Consider the following 22,686-nt stretch of genomic DNA (forward strand, 5'->3'; position numbering starts at 1 on the left):
CACCCCCACCCCACCCGCCAGTGAAAGCACTGTCCCTTGAAAGTCAGTTGTAACAATCAGTTGTTTATTTTCTATTATGTGCCAGATGCTGGACAAGGTGCTTTCTCAGAAGTTCCAGCCAGGTGAGGGACTGGGATAAGGGATATAGCCCAAACTGCGGATTCAACAGGGGCTCTCATGCTCACCCCCAGGACTTGATCTGAGCACTTTCACAGACCTTCTGAGTGTTTTCTTTATAGAAAATAGACTTTTGCTTCTCTCTTCTTTCCCATTCTTGTCAGTTCAGGGTTCGTTCATGCATCCTAATAACCATATATTTCATTTTCCACCCACTCGGCCTCCTTGCTCCTTCCCACTCGGTCTGGGGAGAACTCATAAACGTCGTTGGTCACGAAGCCACTCTCCATGCTCACCAGCGTCACGAACCCGCTTTCGGATGGGTTCATGGCCACGTTGTCATAGTCACAGGACACAGTGTCGGGAGTGGCCTCTCGCGAGCGCGCTCGGAATGAGATGTTCTTCAGGTCCGGCCGGGTCTCGGCTAGATCAGCTTCGCTCTGCTTTCGTATGACATTGTAAACCTCCAGGTCCGGGCTGTTCCCCGGCTGAGGAGCGGGCCAGGTGGGGCGCTGCTCCTTCTTGCTGGGGCCTGGCTGCCCCCGTTTCCTAGGAGTAAAGAGAACCAGGGCTCAGTGGACAAGGGGACTGAGAACATCCCGGTGCCCCTGTGCAGGCAGGAGGGGGTCATTCTGGGCAGTCACTACACTGCACTTCTCACCTGCCTCAACCTACAGGTCAAGGTTTCGGGTGGGGTGGGAATAAAAGAGGAAAGTGTTGTTATGTATCTATCGCTCACGGCTGCCAGAGCACAGAACGGAGGTGATGACTCTGGGATCCCCAGAGCCTCCAGAGGGTCCATGGATAGAACTGCATGGGGGAAAATACCACATTTAAAAAAATCCATCTCTAAGAGAAATTGAGCTTGTCCTTCAGTTTTGAATGTGGGCAGTTAACCTGAGTCGTAATAGCTTTGTTTTTGTTTTTGTTTCTGTTTTTTTCTTTTTGGCTGCACCACTCGGCTTGTGGGATCTTAGTTCCCCTCGGCAGTGAAAGCACGGAGTCCTAACCGCTGGACCGCCAGGGAATTCCCACTAGTAATATCTTGACTTGTTCACCAACAGAAATCATAGATATTTTCATATCACATCACATATTTTATGCTCATCTCTACTTCAGTATTATGATACTTATACTCACCACTAAATAAAGAAGCATTAATAAAGGAGCACGTGTATTACTGTTTCACATTAGTTGTTGGAGATATTTTGCTAAACTATATAACAGCATTATTCCTTCCCTTGTAATCCAGTGTAATTTATTTTATGCATTTAAAAATATTGTTCTGGGAAGTGATCCATAGGCTTCACCAGACTGCTACAGGGGTCTGTGGCACAAAAATGGTTAAAACCCCGAGATAGACTCCAGCTTCAAAGCCACAATCCCACATTGTGGTGAGGTGCTAAATAGACAGGTAAGGGAGGGAAATCAAGACCCAACCACAGAGTAAGCAGTCAGAAAATATATTTGCAAGTTTTTGAACTGAACTCTATTTTTAGGTTAAAAGGAATTAACTAATGAAAATGATCATAGGAAGAGATAACATTTTTGAGTGCTTACTATATACTCATTCTGCATATATTAACTGCTTTAATTCTTCTAATAATCCTATAAGGAAGTTATTATTAAATGAAGCAGGATCTTCATTGGAATCTTACTAGTTTATCTTAAATTGGTCATCAAAGGGAGTCAAGTCTTAAACTGCACCTTTGCTTTCCTTCTTCTCTGTAGACCATGATGATGGGGAATAAAAAGGTAGCTGAGAAGACCTCTGGTTACCTCAACAATGGTGGCACATGATCCACTAACAGAGGTGCTTTAGGCTACTTAGTGCAGCTATTTTGTAGCAATCTACACTTGTGAATTCAATTAAAAGTCAATTAAAAGGATTTGGCTATTTCATTTTGAATTAAGTGGTTTAGTTTCAGTGGTTTGCCAGGCTTTGGAACAGTCGTTTTCAAAGGGCTCACTATTCATTCCTTCCCTCACCCAACAAGCATTCCTGGAGTGAGCGCATACATGCATGAGAGCACTTTGCTGAGTGATGTGTGGACACACAGATGAATAACACAGTCTCACCCCTCAAGTCGTTTAAAATCTTCCACACACACAAAAATTAAAGAATGTAAGATCACTCTCTTAATCACAGCTAAGCACAATGCTTAGTACTTCTGAGTGCCCTGAGCCCATCAGAAAATTTACTCTCAAATCTGTAGAAGTGATTGTCTTGGAGCTGCCGTGGCTTTTAATGAAGTCCAAATCTTGAAGAGTTCAGAAAACACAAAGGTTTACATGATGAAGGTTTTACTTGCCTCCTTCTACAGATCCAAACCCAACATACACCTGTGGTGACCACGAAGAAGAGAAGAGGGACGCTGGGGATTAGGATGTAGGCAAGATTCAAGGCAGATTCTGAAAAGAAAAGCACACTTTATCAGCACTGGTGGTGTTTCTGTGTGCTTCAAAACAGGCTTAAAAAAGCGTAATCAACACAGAGCATTCCAAGGAGCGCATTCTGGAAGGAAACAGATATAGTTACCCAGAGAGCAAAGTCTTCCAGTTTCAATAAATGAGGCTTTTCTACCTGTCCTATTATCTGAAGTAACAGAGAGAAAAGAAGTTTACATTTTTGGGTTTCTTGCAAATATAAGATGGGCAGTTTTATTAATTAAAATTTTTTTTCAGACGAAAGAGGTTTTCTCTTTTCTCGTTCTTCCTCTTTGTTAACAAAGATGAGGCTGCTTGGGGGTGCTGGTGTCTTTGACTCTAAGGACAGAAACAGTAGTTTCCAAGGTGGGATCGGGGAGAGGGAGGAAAAAAGAAACAAGCCAGAAGTCTCGGTGTTATTGCCAGGAATGAGAAGGTCATGTGTAACACATGAATCAGACTGTAGAGCCTTACTGACGTTTCTGACTGCTAACTGGATCCAGCTGGGCCCATGAGCAGCGACTGTGGAGGGCACTTAGAGATCTACCATCCTTACCTTTCCTAAGACTTAAGTCTTAGAACTAGAGAATTTTCCCTCAAGGGGCTTTGGGAGGAATCAATGATTGGGGACTGATCCCTTTCCTACTCCTACTGGTTAAGATTCTCAACCATCCAGAGGCTGTGGCTTTGTTTTTCTGTGAGGCTACAAACCTGACAACCACCAAAAAAACCCTCAAAACAAAACCTACTTTAAATACCACCGTAGTAACAATGAGCAATAAAAATGCCACCCACTGCTGCACAGCACTTTGGATTTTTTAAAAAGCATTTTCACACATTACATCTGTTGTATAATAAAGAATTTGACTAGGCTTTGTCCCTGGTACCTGGGCGGGAGGCTCTAAATCTTTGGAATTTCTCAGAAATAGGAGTAACTTCCTTATTCACGAGCCCTTCAGACCAGATCAGAGTTTATACTGACAGAGATGTCTCTGGATGGGGGCTGGTGGGGCCTAGGGGGTGAGTTCAATTACACGGCCAATGATCAAATCAACTGTGCTACGTAATGAGACCTTAAGAAAATCTCTGCACACCAAAGCGCGGTGGAGCCTTCTGGCTGCTGAACACGTTGATTTGCCAGGAAGGTGATTACCCATCCTGGTTCCACAGGGAGAGGACACAGAGAGTCCCCATTTGAGACCCTCCCAGACCTTACTGTATGTGTTTCACCTGGCTGCTTCTGATTTGTAACCTTTATAATAAAACATAGTCATAGGTATGGTGTTTTCCTGAGTTCTGTAAGTTGTTCTAGTGAATTATTGAACGTGCTGGGGCACTCCCTGGAATTGTAGCCAGTTGATTAGAAGTGTGGGTGGACTGGGGACCCCTGAACTTGTGGCTGATATCTGAAGTGAGGGCAGTCTTGCTGGGGACTGAGCCCTTAACCTGTAGGGTCTGTGCTAACATGGGGTGGCTAGTGTCACAACTATTGCAGTACTGCACTATCCTGTTTCATTTTATGGACACAGAAATGCTCTCAGGTAGGTGAGAAAAATGTTATTACTTCTATTGTGCAAATAACTAAACTGAAAAATTAAGTGTTTTTTAAAAATTTGCCCAGTGACAAAACTCAGATCTTTCTTTTTTGTCTTCATTGAAATATAGTTGACATATAATATTATGTTAGTTTCAGATGTATTCTATACTGATTTGACATTTGCATACATCATGAAATGATCACCATGATAAGTCTAGTAACCAGCCCTGATCTCCCTCTTGAAACTCGAGGTGAGAGTTGAGGTTGAAAGTCCATTAGCACTCCAATTTATCACTCCATTTTCTTTTATCTTTTATGTCCATTTCCTCTATTTGTCTCCTAAAGAAATATTAATCACGGCCTGGGTCTTTCTGCTCTTATTTCTCTACATCCATTCTCTAGTTCCCCTCCCCCCAAACAACTTCTGGGAGGTTCTCAAGCCTCGTCTGTCTTCACGCAGGTTTTTTTTTTTACCTCCTGTCTTGTCTAATCGCCCCAATTGTCTTAGGATAGCTCCATTTGTGCATTTCACTGACAAAATCTAACATATAATGCAGTTTTTACAAAGTCATAAGTGCTCTGTCTGGTTCCATTTTTAAGTTGCTGTGGGAAAGAACAAAGTAGGGTATATAATCATGGGGAATTCGTGATCAGGAGAGTCCTATTATCTATTTTTCTCTGGGAGAGTTCTGTACATACCTTTGCTTTCTTTCAGTGTTTCTGTGGCATCTTCTTTCTCTGTGTCTTCTGGAAGTATGGGCATTTCTGTCTCTGTTCCTTCACCTGGAGAGAGACACATGGACTTGAGAACCTGGAGAAAGGCATCAAAATCCAGATATTCTCTGAGGTCCTACCAGCTTCAGGGTGGGATGCCAAAAAGCACCAGCATTGTGACCAGTGCCATTTATAAACCCAGGGAAGTAAAAGAATTGAATTTGCTGACCTAGAGGTTTACTTGTCTTTATCTTTCTGGTGAGACTTGCTGCCAAGAATCATGTATGGATACAACCAGCAGGCAGCTGACATCAAGGCCCATAAAGTACTGAAGTGCCAAGGGGAGGGGCCAACAACTCACTTCTAGGACCATAAATTATCAGTTTGACTTGCTTCTTGGATCACTAGATTGGACTATTCCTTTCATATTGTCAGTAATGACAAGTAACATCCCAAACTGAATTTGCAACTATTACTTTTCAGATATTTGAGAGAAAGACAACGCTAGTGAGATTAATGAACTACTGGTCATGTCCGGTGTGGCATATACCTGTCCAAAGGGTCAGGGTTAACACCAGTGGTCTTTCTGCTGAATAATCTGGTTTAAAGAACATGTGGTTCTAAACCTATGAAAAGCTTCTAAACCTGTGAAACAGCCCAAATTAACTCAAATCTCAATTGACAGTCTTACCTCCAGGCCTTGTAGAAGGAGCTGTTGGTTTCTCTATAGCAGAAAGAAACAAGGATGAGAGTAATAAGTAAATTTCCATGCCATCTGAATGAAGTTGGCCAGAGCATAGCATCCATTTATTTGTTCATTCAGTTGTCCAATAAATTTCATTTAGTATTATCAGACACTAGAAACCAGGTTAGTAAGTCCAAAGAATCTCTTCTGCACAAAGACTAGCCTTTCCCCAGTTTTACTTGGGCACTTTTTTCTTTTTTAAAAAGTAAACTTTTTAGTTTTAAAACTAAGAGTTTTAAATATGAGAATTTCCAAATATATGCAAAAGTGGAAAGATCAGTATAATGAACCCCTATGTACCATCAAGCAGCTTTAACTCTTAGGAACATATGGCTAATCTGGTTTCAACAATAATCCCCACTCTTCCCCGGCTACACCCAGGCCTGCGCTGTTGTAAAGCAATCCAAGACATTTGATCAATTCCTATTGGGGATATTTTAGAGCAACAAATACTGATCTCCAAGCAGTGGAGGTGGCCCGGGACTAAGGAGACCATGGCCAGCCCCAAGGCAGAGCCTGGTGATCTAGAACACGAGTCATTTAAAATATTTCTAAGAGCCTCAGGATAGTCGGGCTGCACAGACGACCTACATCAATGTTTTTACTTTTGGCTGAAAGTGTGTCAGCCTTTTGTACTGGCGGTGACTCTACACTGATCAGATGCTCTGGGTTCATAGCGTCGGGGTCCATAAGGTCAAAATTTTAGAATTCACAGTCCTAAGGCCAGGATATCAAAGCTATTCTGAAGTTTTATTCAGAAAGGAAACTTTCAATCGTGTGTGTGTGTAGAGATGATGCAAATCCATTCATTTATTAAAAATGTCTGCTATATGATAGAAACAGCATCATGCTCTAAATGTTTTATTAAAAACAAACACAATTTATCCTGATAATAGCCTTATGAGGTGAGTGCGGTTCTGAATTTGCACGCAAGGAGACTCAGGTACACGGAGATTAAACACCTTGCTCAAATCTCACAGCTAATAAGTAACTGAACTGGGATTTTAATTTAAAAAATTCAAATGAAAAATTAAAATCACAAGGAGACAAACTCTGTGCTAGGTATTAGAGACACAATAGCAAGTGAAAAGTAGTCCCAGCCCTCTAAGGAACTTATATTATACAGGATGGCAATAAAACATGGAAGTACAGGAGAATGTTAACACATTAATTTTGTGATATATTGCAATACATCATATATTCAAAGACATTACACGATGTAGTCATTTTCTTGTCCCTCCATAGTTCAATCCACTGGGCAAAACTGCAGTGAACATGGCAAACTAACGCAGCACTTCCATCAGTTGCTGCAATGGTCTGTGACACATGGCCTCAGGTGATTTGTCTCTGATTTCCACTGAATGTGTTTATGCCTTTAGCACACCCCAGGAGGAATCAAGTGATCAGGTCTGGCTAGCATGTCACCTACTCTATGTGGTCATGTTGTCAAATCTAGTTTTAGATGCTATCTTTCAACCTGTCCCTTGCCCTCTGGTATAATGGGATGTAGTGCCATCCTGTTGCAACCATACTGGGTGACCTTCCCCTAGCCCATCAAGTGCAGGGATTAACTGGTCAAACATGTATATTTCCAGACCTCATGCCAACCATATAGTGAAGGGGACAAACTTGTAAACAGGCAGTTAAAGTACTGTGTGTGTGAGGTGCTATGATCCTCATGGGAGGAACACTTAACCTAGTTTTGAGGGGCCCTGGATGCTTCCCAGAGGCAGTGATTTTTTAAAACTTCTTATTTGGAAATAAGTTCAGATTTATGGAAATTTGCAAGACTAGTACAAAGAATTCCCATGTATCCTTCACCAAAATGTTACCATTTTATCACGTTTCATTTATATAATTATTCTCTCTGTCTCTCTTTATATATATCCTATATATTTATATCTACAAGTCTATATCTAAATCTGTACACACACACGCACATACACATGTATATATTCACATACAGACGCATCCATAACTTTTTTCCTGAGAATAAGTTGCAGCCATAGTTACCCTTTACTCCCTAAATACTTCAGTGTGTATTTAAGATGGGAGGGGGAGCAATACTCTAACATAACCATAGTACAATTATCAAAACCAAGAAATCAACATTGATATATATGTTAACCAATCGACAGATCTTATTCAAATTCTGCAGATTGTCCTAATAACGCCCCTTATAGAAAATCACCATTGTCATCATCATTATCATCAAGGATCACCTACTGCACTTGGTTGTGATGAGAGAAGGTGATGTTTAACCGGAACCTGAAGGCTGAGAATGAGCTGACCGGGAAAGAGGGAAGGGTGTTCCAACCACACTGGAAACAGCAGTTAAGAGCTCTTGGGGAACTTCACAGGGGGCAGAGGGGAATGGGATCGGGGAGGAATAAGAGTGGTAAGAACTGGGGCTGGAGACAGGCAAGGGTCTGATCAAGCCAATTTTTTATGGCGTGCTGAGGTGTGTGAACTTATCCTGAGGAGGGGGGCCACGCAAAGGCAATGTGTTAGTCTTTCTCCGTGTGCCCACTTCTCTCTGCTGGATCTATTCTTGGTCCTTCTCTGTGTCCTGGGAGGCTGAACTCTATGGACTGTGTCTTGTGGCTCCCTTGTCCTTTGGCTCTTTTTTTTTTGGCTGCGTTGGGTCTTCGCTGCTGCACGCGGGCTTTCTCTAGTTGCAGAGAGTGGGAGAGCGGGGGCTAATCTTCATTTTGACGCGTGGGCTTCTCACTGCGGTGGCTTCTCTTGTTGTGGAGTATGGGCTCTAGGTATGCAGGCTTCAGTAGTTGCAGCACGCAGGCTCAGTAGTTGCGGCGTGCGGGCTTAGTTGCTCCACAGCATGCGGGATCTTCCCGGACCAGGAAAGACCTTCCCGGACCTTCTCAAACCCATGTCCCCTGCATTGGCAGGTGGATTCTTAACCACTGCGCCACCAGGGAAGTCCTGTCCTTTGGTTCTTGATTGGACTTAACCAGTAGGAGGCAGAAGCAGGAGATTAGAGGGTAGGAGAAGAGAGGGGTCCTGGTAGTTATCCCCCAGGCCCCCTTCGCACGTCACTGTGGTTTGACAGTAGCTGCATTCTCTGGTTACAGCTCCTGTTGGGTGGCTCCTCTTCCATGACTCCAAGCTTTCTCTGGAGTCCCTCCCCTTTGCTCCTTGAAACCTGGGGGTAGTAACAACTTCCCATTGTAGCTAATTCCTGGGCACTTCACCATCTCATGCTCTGTGCCCACACCTTGGCAAATATCATTTTATTATACTCTTCTCATTAAACCCTTTGAGTGTGCCACCTTTTTCCTGCCAGGACTCAGTCTAAATCAGGCAGTAGCAAAATTAATAAAGATTATGATTAAAAACAAAACCTAACTAGGTTCAAAGTCCAAAAATAAAAGGCTATGAAAACAAATGTCAAAATCTCACATTTCAGAAAATATTTAAGAAGTACAACATTTTAAATCATGGAGATAATAGGATATGAGGAACAAAAGTGATGGGCAGCCAGTTTGTAACAAGCGCCTTGCTTTAATTGCTCTAAAAATGTGCCCTGCTAAGCCAGCCTCAGTCCTTGCAACCTCCCTGCCTGAGACAACTCTGTATGGTGGGGAAGGCCAGGTCTTTGGAGAGAATTCATCCGAAGGGGTTGAAGAGGGAGGAAAAACAGCTTTAGCAGCAAAAGCACAGTCAAATTCAGACAATTTAAAAATGACAGGATTGTTTAGTCCCTCAATAGATGTAACTAACAAGTCATTCTACTTCTGTCAGGAAAGGATGCAGAAATGGGGTCAAGCAGTTGGCTTCAGGGAGGTGAGAAACTTCCATAACAGATCAAAAATCACTTCATGTTTAGATCAAAGTCCAACATAATGGAGGAGTTTGGGAAACCTCAGCACAGTGAGACTACAGGCTTGTAGCCAATTCAAAACCCTTCACAGATTTAGAAGCAAACGTCAATTAAATTTGCAAGGCATGTATTTAGAGGGTGCCCTAAGGAGCAGGATGATGCCCTGCTCATCAAAGTGACTTCTATCTGCCCAGTGTCAGTAAAATTGGTGTATTTTATCATCTACCTCCTCTGGTCATTATTCTGTTTCCTTAAAGCCCCAGAAAATAATGTCACGTGGCTGGTAGAAGACTTGCAGGAACAATGGCCAGCTTCCTTTCATATTTCTTCTTTACAGTAAGTCCACTACATACGAACGAGTTCCGTTCGGAGAGCACATTTGTAAGTCCAACGACGTTAGCCTAGGTACCCAACTAACACAATCGGCTGTATAGTACTGTACTGTAATAGGCTTATAATACTTTTCGGACAAATAATACATAAAAAACAAACAGAAAACATAAAGAAAACATTTTAAATCTTACAGTACAGTACAGTACCAGCTGCATCGCCACTGCTTTTACACTTGCTTCAGGACATCCTGGGCTTGAAATAAAGATACTGCACTACTGCACTCTATACAGTACTGTACAGTAAAGTACACAAAAGCACAACCACTTGTAGAGGATGTGCGCATGTGACAATGTACGCCAGACACGTGCACTAACTTACGGGACTGGACATGCAAACGTTGGTTCGCATCTTTGAAAGTTCACAACTTGAAGGTTCGTATGTAGGGACTTACTGTATTCCAAGCTCTTACAGCATACAATCTCATATCTGGAAGGAATAAGAATTATAATTGTCCACGTGGAGGGCTTTTTGTTTCTTGAAGTTCTCATAATTCTTGCCTTATCATACATAAATTAGACCCTTTCATTTCTTCATCCTTTCTCTTAGCATCTAATACCCCTCTCCTGTGCTAGAATTATTCCTCAGTGAGGAAGTGTCACTACATCTCCCTTCACAAGAACTCCCAAAGTTTAACACTGCTGGCATTTGCAACAAGCTTTCGCAGAGACCACGTGACAAATTCTTGGAACGAGCAGCTGCTTATGAAATGAGAGAGGAGGTTGAGAATTCAGCCATATAACTTGGGAGAGGATTCATTACCAGCGGAATATTTGCAGATGAAATTGTTCTTCATGGTGCATCGGTCGTCGTTCCACTGGAACATGTAGGGGCCCCCGATTCCGGCGGGTGCTGATGGCTGATGGTACATGACCACGCAGACCTCGCTGCCGCACGAAGGCTCATCCACATACCAGTTCCTGTAGGAAAGGGGTCAACAGTGGAGGCAACTGGGGAAGGATACCACAAGACTTCAAAGCCTTTGTTTTCCTATCAAGTTCCACTGAGCCAGGAACTTAAGAGACAGGGAGGAACTGAAGTGCTTCCAGTAAGTAGAACCACGCTGTCTAATACGGACATCACAATCAATCATCTGACATTTGCCTTTGCAGGGAGGGATATATTACCATATAATGTCTGCAAAGGAATTATGAGAAAAAGCAGCCAGCAGGGCAAGTCTGGATGATCTTATTTCTTTTTTGCTTTCGGCTAAGTGGGTTTTGTTTCTCTTTTTTTTAGAAATCAGATGCATTGAGAGAGGCATGGCTTATCTCATCCAGAGTGTGCCCTGCTTCCATCTCCCCATGCTTTTCAACAGCCATAGCTGCCTTCCTAGCTCTGAGGAGCGGATAGAAGATTCAAGCATCTGAGCAAGACTTTCCAGTATGTAGAGGCTTCAAAGCAAGAGATGGGGTGGGGGCAAAAGCGGGAGGCCCAAGTATTCTTCTTCAGGTTTTAAGTTGTTTCTACTTCATCAGGCCGATGAGCCCTTCTGTCAGCCTCTGCCACCTGATTTCTTGTCTCTGTCTCCCTAGCTCCTGGACGGGGTGCACTAGCAGCCCCAATGGTACTTGAAATTAAATGATGCTGCCACCCAGTTGGATATGTGGGCGCCAGATTAAAGCCTTAGATTCCATAGACAGTTTAAATGATGCGAGCACCCACCCCATGTGCTGACTCAGGGCTGGGCTTTGTAGTTCGCCTGTTACTCACCTAAGCAGTTTCCTTCCGGGGCCCAGATCTCCCCTGATGCTCAGGCTATTGAGGTGAGCCCTGCTGCTCTGCCTAGCTCTTGTCAGAGCCCCTCCTTAGGAGACAGCTAAGAGACAGCTCTCTGTGTAGCACCCTCACATGGCTCTGCTTGAGTCTTGTGCTGCCGTTCACCGAGAGGAAAATCCTCTGCTGAATCCACTGGGTTGAATTCGCCTGGATGATAGCTGAGCTTGCAAGTCTGCTTGGACACTGTCTGGAGAGCTGGAGATCCTGACTGGGGCTGGGCTCTGCACCTCATTCGTCACCTCCGGGCAATTTTCCAACCCTGTTGGTAGACCTCCTGCTTGTCTGTTCTCCTCCCCACTGGCCCTATGGCTTTATGTTATTTTATTTCACAGGTGATGGAATGGTTGGAATATTATGCCTGGCATCTAGTTACTGGACTTGAGCCAGGTTTCAGGCTTGGAACTCACTGCTAGAAGGAGGAAGGACCCTGCAACACCACAGTAGGTGCACATGGTAATTTCCTCTATTCTCCCAAAGGCACCTATGGCCATTTACTCAAGTAACCATACGCTGGGGAAAGAGGAATACCCAAATATTACAAAGACTGCTGGACACAGAGTGCAAGTCAACACTGATACCCAAAGACTTGAAGTGTCATTAAAACTACTCTTTTGAGTGGGAGCATATTGAGGCTAAGTATTAAATGGAGTTCTGGCCCAGGACTGAAATGGGAGATAGATGGGTCCCTGGGCCGGACAGCTGGTGTTTGTCAAGTGGAATAAAATTGAAGCTTTGTTCTCACCGAGACACTCCAAGGACAAGGCTAGTGGCAGAAGCTGAGCTCTCCAGGAATAAAGAGATAAGATGACCACTCCTGAGGTCAAGGAAAACTTCTTTGTCTGCACATGCACAGAAAGGCTCCTTGAGGGTCAAAAAGGGAGGGGGCGCCACCCCATAATAAGTGTGGACATATCCCCACAGGCCTCTGTGGTGGAATCCATCTTAGCAAAAAGTCGCACATGCATATTAGGGAGGGTCCTAGGACTGGTCAGGTGTGAAAGAAGAAGAGAATTGGCCAAAGGTAAACAAAGACCCAGAAGGACTATCCTATATAAGGGATTTAAATCACCTCTTTACCACGCTCCTCATTAGAGAGGATGCCCGAACCCTTTCTCTCTGGGTGTGTATTTCTGCCTTGCTTCTGTCTTAAATAAACGAACTGCTTCTCCATGTGCTCTCCCACATGTTATGCTGTGTCTCTAATAATAAACTTTGTACCTGCTTTTATAGTTTTTGCCTCCTTGAGAAACGCATTTTCCAGTGGGGGGGTAACAGCTAGGGGAACTTTGCTTCTAGCCTCTAGCCCCTGGTGGACTAGTGGCTAGGATTCCTGGTTTTCATCCAGGCTGCCCAGGTTCAATTCCTGGGCAGGGAACTAAGATCTCTCTTCAGGACCACTCACTGTTGTCTCTCTGAGATCAGGACCAGCTCACAGTGGACCCATCCAGTGGTCATTCCCCAGTCCTAAAATATATGAATTGAAAACTTATGGGGTAAGAGCTATAATAGTGGAGAAGGTCAAGTGGAAGCCTCTGAAAGTGCATTCTTCCCTATTCTCTCCAAGATAGTAAATAGAAAACAATACCTTATCCAGGCGAAGATGACAGAAAGTAGTGCCACTCCTAGAGACCTAGAGAATGCAAGGATGGTATTCCCTGTCATATCTCTATATAATTCACTAGTCTGGCTCCTGCAAAAACCAGGCAGATCCTGAAGGATGACATTGGAGTAGCACAAATTCAACCAACTAGAAGTCTCAATTGTACCTACTATGCCATTTGTGGTATCTTTGCTAGAGCTGCTTAACACGTCCTTGGGTACCTAATACGCAGATTTGGTGAGTACATTCTTTTTCACCTGTATCAGAAAGAGAATCAGAAAACAGTCTGCATTTATTTGGAATGGACATCAGTGTACCTTTATGGTCTTTCCTCAGGACTATACTAATTTTCCTACCCTCTGTCATAATATGATGTGAAAAGAGACTGCCTGGATATCTTGCAAAAAATCACACTGGTCCACCATGTTGCTGACATCACGCTCACTGAACCAGATGAGCAAGGACTGGAGGCCTTAGTAAGACTCAAGTGCTCCAAGGGTTGGAGGTAAACGTTTGAAGATTCAGGGGCCTGCTACTTCATGAAACTGGGTAGTGTCTAGTGATCTAGAGAATGCCAGAACACCCCTTTCAAATTAAAGGTCAAATTACTTCATCTCACAATAATTTGAAGCGTCTTGCAATAATTTTAAGAAGGAAGCATAGCCTGGGGTAGGTCTCTCTGGGTTTTAGAGGTGGCTTATTTCACACCTGGGAATACTGCTCTGGCCTATATACCAGTTGACATGAAAGACAGGTGTCTCTGAGTGGGGTCCAGAGCAGAAAAGGACTCTGAAGCAGTTCTAGGCTGTGATGGAAGCAGACTTCCCACTTGGGCCATATGATCCATCAGACCCTATTATTAGAGGTATCAGTGGTGAGAAAAATAATGCCATATAGAATCTGTACAAGCTCCAATGAGAGAATCACAATGCAAACCCTTAAGATTCTACAGCAAGGCCATATCATCTAAAGATGAGAAAAAAATCACCTTTTGCAAAGCAACTCCTGGCTTGATACTAGGCAAGGAGCACCAAGAGAACATGCAATCCAACTTGCTCAATGTAAGAGAGACACTGTCAGACATACCTAGTCAAAAGATTAGGCAGGCCTGGAATCAACTCATTACAAGATGGAAGAGGTATATTTAGGACCAGATGGCACTGTATGAACAGGTAGAGCAGACTGCCATGACATCTACCACTGTTGTACCAGAGCCTGTCCCTCAGCTTACAGCTATAGCTGCATAAAGGAATCCCTTACGACTAGCTGATAAAGGCAGCCTAAGCTTGGTTCATGGATAGGTCAGCCAAGCATGGGGGTACAACTCCAAATGGGCAGCAGCTGTACTACAGTCCCACTCAGAGATGGTTCTGAAAGATCAAGTGTTAAGGAAACATCCTTCCAATGGCCAGAGCTTAGCTGATATGCCTAGTTAACCACTTAGTATAGAAAGAGAAGTTATTAGAGATTAGACTATATAAAAACTCAGGGGTAAAGGCAAAGAGCTTAGCCAGTTGATTAGAAGTCTAAAAGGATAAAGAGTGGAAGACTGGGGACAAGGAGCTCTTGGATAGAGTGATGTGAATAGACGTATGGGAGTAGGGGTAAAGTATGAAAATCTATCATATGTTAAAGCCCACCAAAAAGCCTCTAGCATGGAAGAGGCGCTAAACAACCAGGGAGACAAAATGACTTAGCCAGTTGATGTCAGCCAGCCTGTTATCAGCTGCCCCAGCTCTGGTATAAAAGATACATGCTAGGGTAGCCATGGTGGCAGGGATGGAGGCCATGCATGGGCTCAACAGTAGCCGTTCCCACTCACCAAGGCTGATCTAGCTACTGCCCAACAACCAGTCTGCTGGGAATAGAGACAAGCCTAGAATCTGGTAGCAAGTTGACTACATTGGACTCCTTCCATTCTGAAAGGGGCAATGATTCATGTTGATAGGAATAGACATACAATCTGGGTATCGGTTTGCTTTTCTAGCCTCAAGGCCTTAGCGCCACTATCCAAATGCTTACACAGTCTTTGACCTACCAGCACAGAATTCCAAATAAGATCTCATCAGACCAAAAAACCTAGTTTATAGCAAAGGAGATGTGGGCGTAGGCAGGGGATTTACTAGTCACATCACATATTCACCCATCCTGAAGCTGCCAGTTTGACAGAGTGAGGGATGAACTTGTTGAAAACACAGCTGAAGCACTAGCTTAGAGGCAATACTTTGTGAGGATGAGCCAACATCCTCCAAGACACAGTGCACATTTTGAATCACTGACCTTTGTATCATCCTGTGTCATCCAAGAGTATTCTGGGGTCTGGGAGCCAAGGGATGTAGAAGAAAAGTTTGAAGCTAACAGAGGTTGGTTCATGAGGTTAAGGAAAAAAGGCCTCTCTATAACAGAAAAATGCAAGGTGAAGCAGTAAATGCTGATGTAGAAGCTGAAGCAAGTTATCCAGAAGACCTAGCTAAGATAATTCATGAAGGTGGCTAAACTAAACAGCAGATTTTCAGTGTAGACAAAACAGCCTTATAATGGAAGATACCACCTAGGACTTTCGTAGCTAGAGAGGAGAAGTCAATGCTTGGCTTCAAAGCTTCAAAGAGTGGAATGACTCTTGTGTTAGAAACTAATGCAGCTGGTGACTTTAAGTTGAAGCCAGTTCTCATTGATCATTCCAAAAATCCTACGACCCTTAAGAATTATGCTAAATCTACTCTGCCTTTGCTCTATAAATGGAACAACAAAGCCTGGATGGCTGCACAACTGTTTACAATATGATTTACTGAACATTTTAAGCCCACTGTTGAGACTTACTGTCAGAAGAAAAGATTCCTTTCCAAATATTACTGCTCCTTGACAATGCACCTGGTCACCCAAGAGCTCTGATGGAGATGTACAAGGAGATTAGTATCGTTTTCATGCCTGGTACCACAACATCCATTCTGCAGCCCATGGATAAAGAAGTAATTTTGACTTTCAGGTCTTATTCTTTAAGAAATACATTTCGTAAAGCTATAGCTTATGAAAGGAGGAGTAGCCCTGCTTACCTTCACTGGTAGTACTTACTTGGGGAATTTGTGTTTCTTGTCTCTGCAATGCTGAGCTCTGTGGGTTTAGAGGTCCTGGTATATTCTGGGGGAATCCTTCCACCAGAAGATACAGCAAGAGTGTTATTGAACTATGAACAATGGCTGCCACTTGGACATCTGGGGATTCCTGTGTCCAGGAACCAGCAGGCAAGAAGAGGAGTCATTCTCTTTGCAGGACCCTAATCATGAGGCGAAGGTATCTCGGCTGTTACAAGCAGGGAGAGATATGTTTGACAGCCAGGTTATCTACTTGGGTACCTGTTGGTACTCATGTGCCCAATTTTGATGGTAAGCAGAAAAGTGAAATCACTCCAGCATAAGCAATGCAAGTTGACTAGGCCTCACACTCTTCAGGGATGAGGGTCTGGGTCCTGCCACAAGGTAAGAGAGCCATTGAGGCTCCCCGAACAGAGGGTGAAGGGAATCTAGACTGCACAGAGGAGGAGGGGGGTCAATAAATATCAGGTGTGGCGCTGGGACCAGCTGCAGTGGTGGGGAGTGTAGTTCCTCCTAAGCTTCCTTTCTAAAGTTTCTCCCAGGAGAGAGGCCCAAGAGAATCTTGGAGGAACGACTCCTGGAACTTAGATGAAGGTGTGGATCTGAACAGCATAATGGGTGAACTTCATGCTGTCTTGAATGGAATAGGTAATAAAGATATATTCTAATCTTCATTCTTTTGATTGAAAATGAGTTTAAATGTTTTCCCCATATGACTGTTTACCAGTTAGATTTTCTATTTTGTGAACTGGTTGCTCAGGTCTTTTGCCCCTTTATCTTTTGGGGATTTACTGACTTATATAAACTTTTGGTGCTTTTTGACTTATATTAACTCTTTATTGTAAAAAGATCATAACTGTTAAATTTCTTACAACATTTTTCCAGTCTTATGCCTGCCTTTTAATTTTGATATTTTTTGACGTTCTTCCACGTCACTGCTTTTCTTAGGGAGGGACGATGGCAATGCCATGGTGCTGGGGGGCAGGTGTGTGAAGTGAGTCCAGTGCTGTGGGTTTAGAAGGGCTCTACAAACTGCAGGCTTCCTTAAGTCCCCTCTTGGTCAATCCAGAGAATTAGATCTTGGCTCTAATTTCTTGCCTGTCATCATAATTTCCTGCAGTCTGGAGCCCTTCAGCCCCACAGGCCTTCAATCTCTCACTGGGTCAGCAATCCCACTCCTGGGCATACATCCAGAGAAAACCATAATTCGAAAAGACACATGCACCCCAATGTTCACTGCAGTACTGTTTACAATAGCCAAGACATGGCAGCAACCTAAAGGTCCATCAACAGAGGAAGGGATAAAAGATGTGGTACATATATACAATGGAATATTAGCCATAAAAAAGAACAAAATAATGCCATTTGAAGCAACGTGGATGGACCTAGAGATTGTCATACTGAGTGAAGTAAGTCAGACAGAGAAAGACAAATATATGATATCACTTATATGTGGAATCTAAAAAAAGGGTACAAATGAACTTATTTACAAAACAGAAATAGAGTCACAGATGTAGAAAACAAACGTATGGTTACCAGGGTGTAAGGGGGTGGGGGGAGGGATAAACTGGGAGATTGGGATTGACATATCCACACTAGTATATATAAAATAAATAACTGATAAAGACCTACTGTATAGCACAGGGAACTCTACTCAATACTCTGTAATGGCCTATATGGGAAAAGAATCTAAAAAAGAGTGGATATATGTGTACGTATAACTGATTCACTTTGCTGTACACCTGAAACTAACACAACATAGTAAATCAACTATACTCCAATAAAAATTTAAAAAAAAATCTCTCACTGGGGTTCTAGTCCAAAAGGCCGGGCAGCCAGAACGACTGACTTCAAGCATTGTGTGCCACTGAAGCTGTGCTTCTGGGCCACCCTCCTGGACAGAGCTCTCTGGGCCTAGGTTAAGGCTGATTTACCGCCTTCGCCCCACTGCTTTGGTCAGTGGCCCTGGCAGTACTGCTATCCCCTCAGGGCTCTGCCTGGCTGGGACTTCTCTTTCACACTGACTGGCACCGTGGATCCAGCCTGCCTCTTTTTGCAGCTACATCAAGTGAGTTAGCTGCTGTGAGTTCCACACACTTACCTAAATGTTGCTGTGCTGCCATCGATCCAGGCATAAAGGTCCTGGCAGGCTGTGCCATTGCTTTGTTTCTCTTCACGCCTCCTAAGCCCAATCCAGAAATCACCATCAGAAGCCAGGAGGTTTTCAATGAACTTTTCTATCAGTCTCTGTTCATCTTCAGACTCGATGCTGACTAGCTGGCCCTCATCTCTCCTGCAGGCTGCTCTGGCTTCCTCAAAGTTCAGTCTTCGAGAAGCATCATGGAAGTAGATGACTTCATAACAAGGCTTCTGTGTTCCTCCCCGGCAGACTGGCTGACCTAGAGAAAAAAAGAAGCCTACCTATTTTAGTGCCCCCAACATATACCAGAGCAGGGATGCTTGGAGGCATCTGAATGAAGCTGCAGGAATTCTGATTACTCATCAGTGGTTTGTTTTAGTGTCATTAAGCTCTCAGAGCAAATTAATACCCCTTCCAGTGTGGAGACACAGTGATTTAGACTCCATGTTTTCTTTGTTCCATTACAGATTATTGAAAAGCAGACATTTAAAATGAATCTTTAAAAGAGAGGTAGATGAAGATTTATGGTTTCACTTAAAGGCAAAAAATAACACTTCCATGCCATTAGGGAGTCGCAGGAGACTAAGTGTGGCTTAAAGTGAGTTATCTCTGTTTGGGGGTTCCTTCAGGTAAGAGAGGCATTCTGAAGTCAGGCGTGGGCTCCTCTATCCTGGAACCCTCTGCGTATGTATCAATAGCAGGACTGAATATTCACCCAATCTATGGTATAAGCAGAAGATAAAAGCATCAGATTCATGGGGTTTTCTGCTACTGGTCTTGCCTAAAGTCAACTGCTAAGGTTCAGTGAACTCTTACTATGTGTCATGTACTATGCTAAGGGCTTTTGCATTTACATACATACCTTATCTCATTGAACACTTATAGTAATCCACTGTTGTAGATATTGTTTATGCCCCATTTTACAGATGAGAAAACTGAGGCTCAGAGAAATTAGTCTGGCTAAGGCCACATAAGCTATCCGTAGCATGACTTGAGTCAGAACCCAGATCTAATTACAAAGTCACAGCCATAACCACTGAACTCTGCTCCCCACGCCACCACAGGCTCAGGTTGCACTGGGAGCCCATGTAATATGTCTCATCTGACTGACACCTGAAGGGCTGAAGACCATCAAGGACAAATGGATGGGATTCTACTGAGGACGGATAAAAAATCGTTCACCAGTACACACCACCCTGGCTTGTGTCTGGGTGTCTAAAGACGTGCTGCACCCAAAATATTAGCCTCATGGCTCCTTCGTTAAGTCAGTATGTATTGCATGTACGCTCATGCCTGGCACTGTGCTAGGTGCCAGGAATACAGAAACACTTGCCGCTTCCTAACCCACAGGAACACACAGCATGTTTCTGGATCCAGATGTACAGTGAAAACCAGATTTCAACAAGGGGAATCCCTTGCAATGCAGAGCCAGTTTGTGGGCTGTGGGCGTGAATTACTGCCACAGAGCGAGGAATAAAGGATTTTGGTTTGGGAACCTCTTCCCAGCTCTCATAGAATGTTCTCATTTTCCTAATTTGTTTTGCAACTGTGCACAGAGCCAGATAGCATTAGTTATTCCCCAAACTGTCCAGAATACAGAGCAAAAGGCCACAGGCAGTTAACTGCATTTTCAGTGCTTAAATGGGAACAGAGCACATACAGATAATCTGGAAAGCTCCTGTGAATTCTTATTTTCAGTTTCTTCTTTCATCGCCTTTGTAAAGAAATTTTCAATAAACAAGTTGTAAAAGTTTTGCTTCTTCTCTCTTTCTCTGTCACTCTTCTCCTTTTGCTGAATAGAGAAACTCTAACAGGACTGCTCCATCAGCAAATTAGGAGGCCTCAAAAGTGGGACATTCTCGCTAAGGAGGTGTTCCAGAGAGACTAGGGACCACTGGCCAGAGAAGCTGTGGCTGGGATGCTCCCTGGGGAGAAGGCTGGGTCAGCTCAGCTTTATGAGTCCTTAAAGGTGGCTCCAAATGAGGCAGCAGAGGAAAAACAAATGAGCCTCAGGCACCCCCAAGGTGGAGTTGAATTTACTGGCAGTCCCCACTTTTCCATCGTTGGATTATCAAGGGAAAACATAACACCTTAAACGAGTTTCCTGTATGGCCCAGCCTGGCCACACATCCCAAGTGAGGCAGTGAGTGCCAGAGGGAGCCAGAGCTGGAAGAAGGCCCAGGGTGCATCTGGTCCCCCTGCCTTCAGGAAGTGTTTCTCTCCTCTCATTTGCAGGAAGGGGAAGGGCGGTCACCGAGGACAGAGCCCGTGCAGCCGTCACCCAAACAGCTGAATTCGGTTACCCTCCCATTTTGCCACCCTGCACCCCACCCCATCCTGAAACCAACTTTAGATTCCTTCAATCAGCTTCGGAAGCACCGATAACGGAGCGGAGGTTTTCATTCTCCTCCATCCCTCTTGGCCAATCTGTTGCCTGCGAAGGGAACCTGAGAAAGGGGAACGGACATCCCCTCCGCCGCCCCCCACCCCGCCCCGCCCCGCCTCGACATGCAGAACAAATGGAAGAGGCAAGGAGCCAGAGCACTGTACCTCCTCTGAGGTCCAAGTCCGAGGCTGCAGTGACACGACAGGAGGAAGGAAGCAGAGAGAGTCATTCCCCTGAGTCAGGCGGGGCTTGCCCCGCGCTAACTAGGCTTCTTTCCCGATCTCTAAGCGCTCTTATTCCAGGCGCTGGATCCTTTCCCCCCAGAAGAGACCAGGAGTAACGGGCTGGGGTTCCCACGGCACAGCCGATCCAGAATCTCTACTGTACGCACCGTCTCCCGGGACAGGAGGCCTCCCTGGTGGGCAGGACAAGCCCTGCGTGGGGGTCCCGGGGACTACTGCGCCGCTCTCAGTGGAGCGGACCGAGGGGGCGCCTACTGGGGCAGTTTGCTCACTGCCCCATCTAGCCTACGTCTCTCGGTATTATGGCAGCCCTGGGCGGGGAACGGAGTTCGCGCGGTCCAGGACACGCAGGGAACCGGCGCTAGGCTCAGCAGCCGGGCGCTTGCCCCTCTAGAAGTAGGGGGCGCCGCAGGGCTAAGTCCACTGGTGGGGCGGGGGCGCCACCCCTCCACCCACTCCGCGGAGGGCCAGAGAAGAGGCACCGTGGTCCTGAGGACGGTCAGCCTTAGGTGGGGTGCAGTGGGTGCCTCAGCCCAGCGCCCGGGAACCAGCCCCCGCCCCAGCGCGCGCGCACTCACCGCTTAGCAGGCGACCCGTCGCGCCCCGGAGCCCCGCCAGCAGCACTGCCAGCAGCACGGCCTGCAGCGCCGCTCCCGGCTGCATGGCCCGGCTCGGGTGCGCCTTCGGACGCCGGGGCGCTAAGGCGGTGGAGCGGGAAGACCGGCAGCGGCGTGCTCCGCAACTTCAACGGCGGGCGGCAGCAGCATCTCCAGAGGACCGACGGACCCGGCGCCCGGAGGAGGCGGGGAGGGCGCGGAGCCAGTCCGTCGCCCCTCCGCCCTCTGGGACGTCACTGCGGAGAGGGCAGCCCCGCCGGCTGGCCCGCCCCCTCCAGGGCCTCCTCCAGCGCGCTCGGCGCTAGACACCCCGCCCGCCCGAGGGGAGCGAGCAGAGGAGGGGAGCCAGCTCCCCACCCCAATTCGAGCTTCCCATGGAAATGCTGCGTTTGCCCAGGGCGCGGGGACGAGGAAATCCAAGACTGGCTTCTCCGAAATCCGATGAAGACCGCACTGTGGCTAAAAACACGACCGCATCTTGCCCCCACTCCTCAGGGGCACAGCCAGTTTCCCAGCGTCCTACGCTCCGCAGTTGGGAGAGGCAAACTCTGAGACCTGCCAGGGCTCGGTAGGCCGCTGTCCAGGCACTCAGGGCTACACCTGAGAAAGGAATGGCGGATGAAGAGAACAGATGCTCAGGTAGGCAGGGTGACCACTGGCCAGGCAAATTTTGGGACAGCGTCCAGAGAGGCTAAGTTGGAGTTCTGGGCGAGAGGAGAGTGGACTTCCTAGAAGCCAAAGGGTGTTCTTGAGCCCAGCAAGGAAATAATAGTACTTTTTGCAGGGCACATGGGTGTAGGTGTTTGTTCAGCCTTGTGGTAGAAAGGAGATGACCCCCTCACTTTTCCCCCAGGAAAGAGTGACCTCATTTCCTTTGGAAAAGCTTTCCTCACCAACCCAGCCCTCAATGTGTGCTCCTTTTTCTAAACTCCCACAATAGTCGTGTTTTACATTTACTTCTTGTTGTAAACAAAATGTTTTCAAATACATTCAGATAATAAAGTGAGCCTCCTGTCCAGAAACTAAAGTACTAAGTGCTGGAAGGTGGGTCTGATTTGC

General features: G+C 45.4%; 1 protein-coding gene across 1 annotated transcript; it reads right to left on the reverse strand.

The window, feature by feature from the left end:
* Positions 1-50: 50 nt before the first annotated feature.
* On the reverse strand, positions 51-21,790 carry LAYN (layilin). The gene is made up of 7 exons (XM_029209387.1): positions 21,589-21,790; positions 18,344-18,641; positions 10,534-10,691; positions 5,487-5,519; positions 4,781-4,864; positions 2,430-2,529; positions 51-666 (listed from the first exon to the last, which is right to left on the reverse strand). Exons 1-7 carry the CDS (start codon positions 21,671-21,673, stop codon positions 303-305), a joined length of 1,122 nt encoding a protein of 373 aa, XP_029065220.1. The 5' UTR covers positions 21,674-21,790; the 3' UTR covers positions 51-302.
* Positions 21,791-22,686: the final 896 nt, after the last annotated feature.

Source organism: Monodon monoceros, unplaced genomic scaffold (genome assembly GCF_005190385.1).
Source record: "Monodon monoceros isolate NGI ecotype Baffin Bay Population unplaced genomic scaffold, NGI_Narwhal_1 Super_Scaffold_7, whole genome shotgun sequence".
NCBI lineage: Eukaryota > Metazoa > Chordata > Mammalia > Artiodactyla > Monodontidae > Monodon > Monodon monoceros.

Bases quoted from the DNA above. Each gene is read 5' to 3' on its own strand.
- LAYN (XM_029209387.1), bottom strand. From the start codon at position 21,673: ATGCAGCCGGGAGCGGCGCTGCAGGCCGTGCTGCTGGCAGTGCTGCTG. The intron at 18,642-21,588 runs GTGAGTGCGCGC...TTTTTTCTCTAG, and splicing joins GACGGGTCGCCTGCTAAGCG to GTCAGCCAGTCTGCCGGGGA. The intron at 10,692-18,343 runs GTAAGTGTGTGG...CCTTTCCTACAG, and splicing joins GGCAGCACAGCAACATTTAG to GAACTGGTATGTGGATGAGC.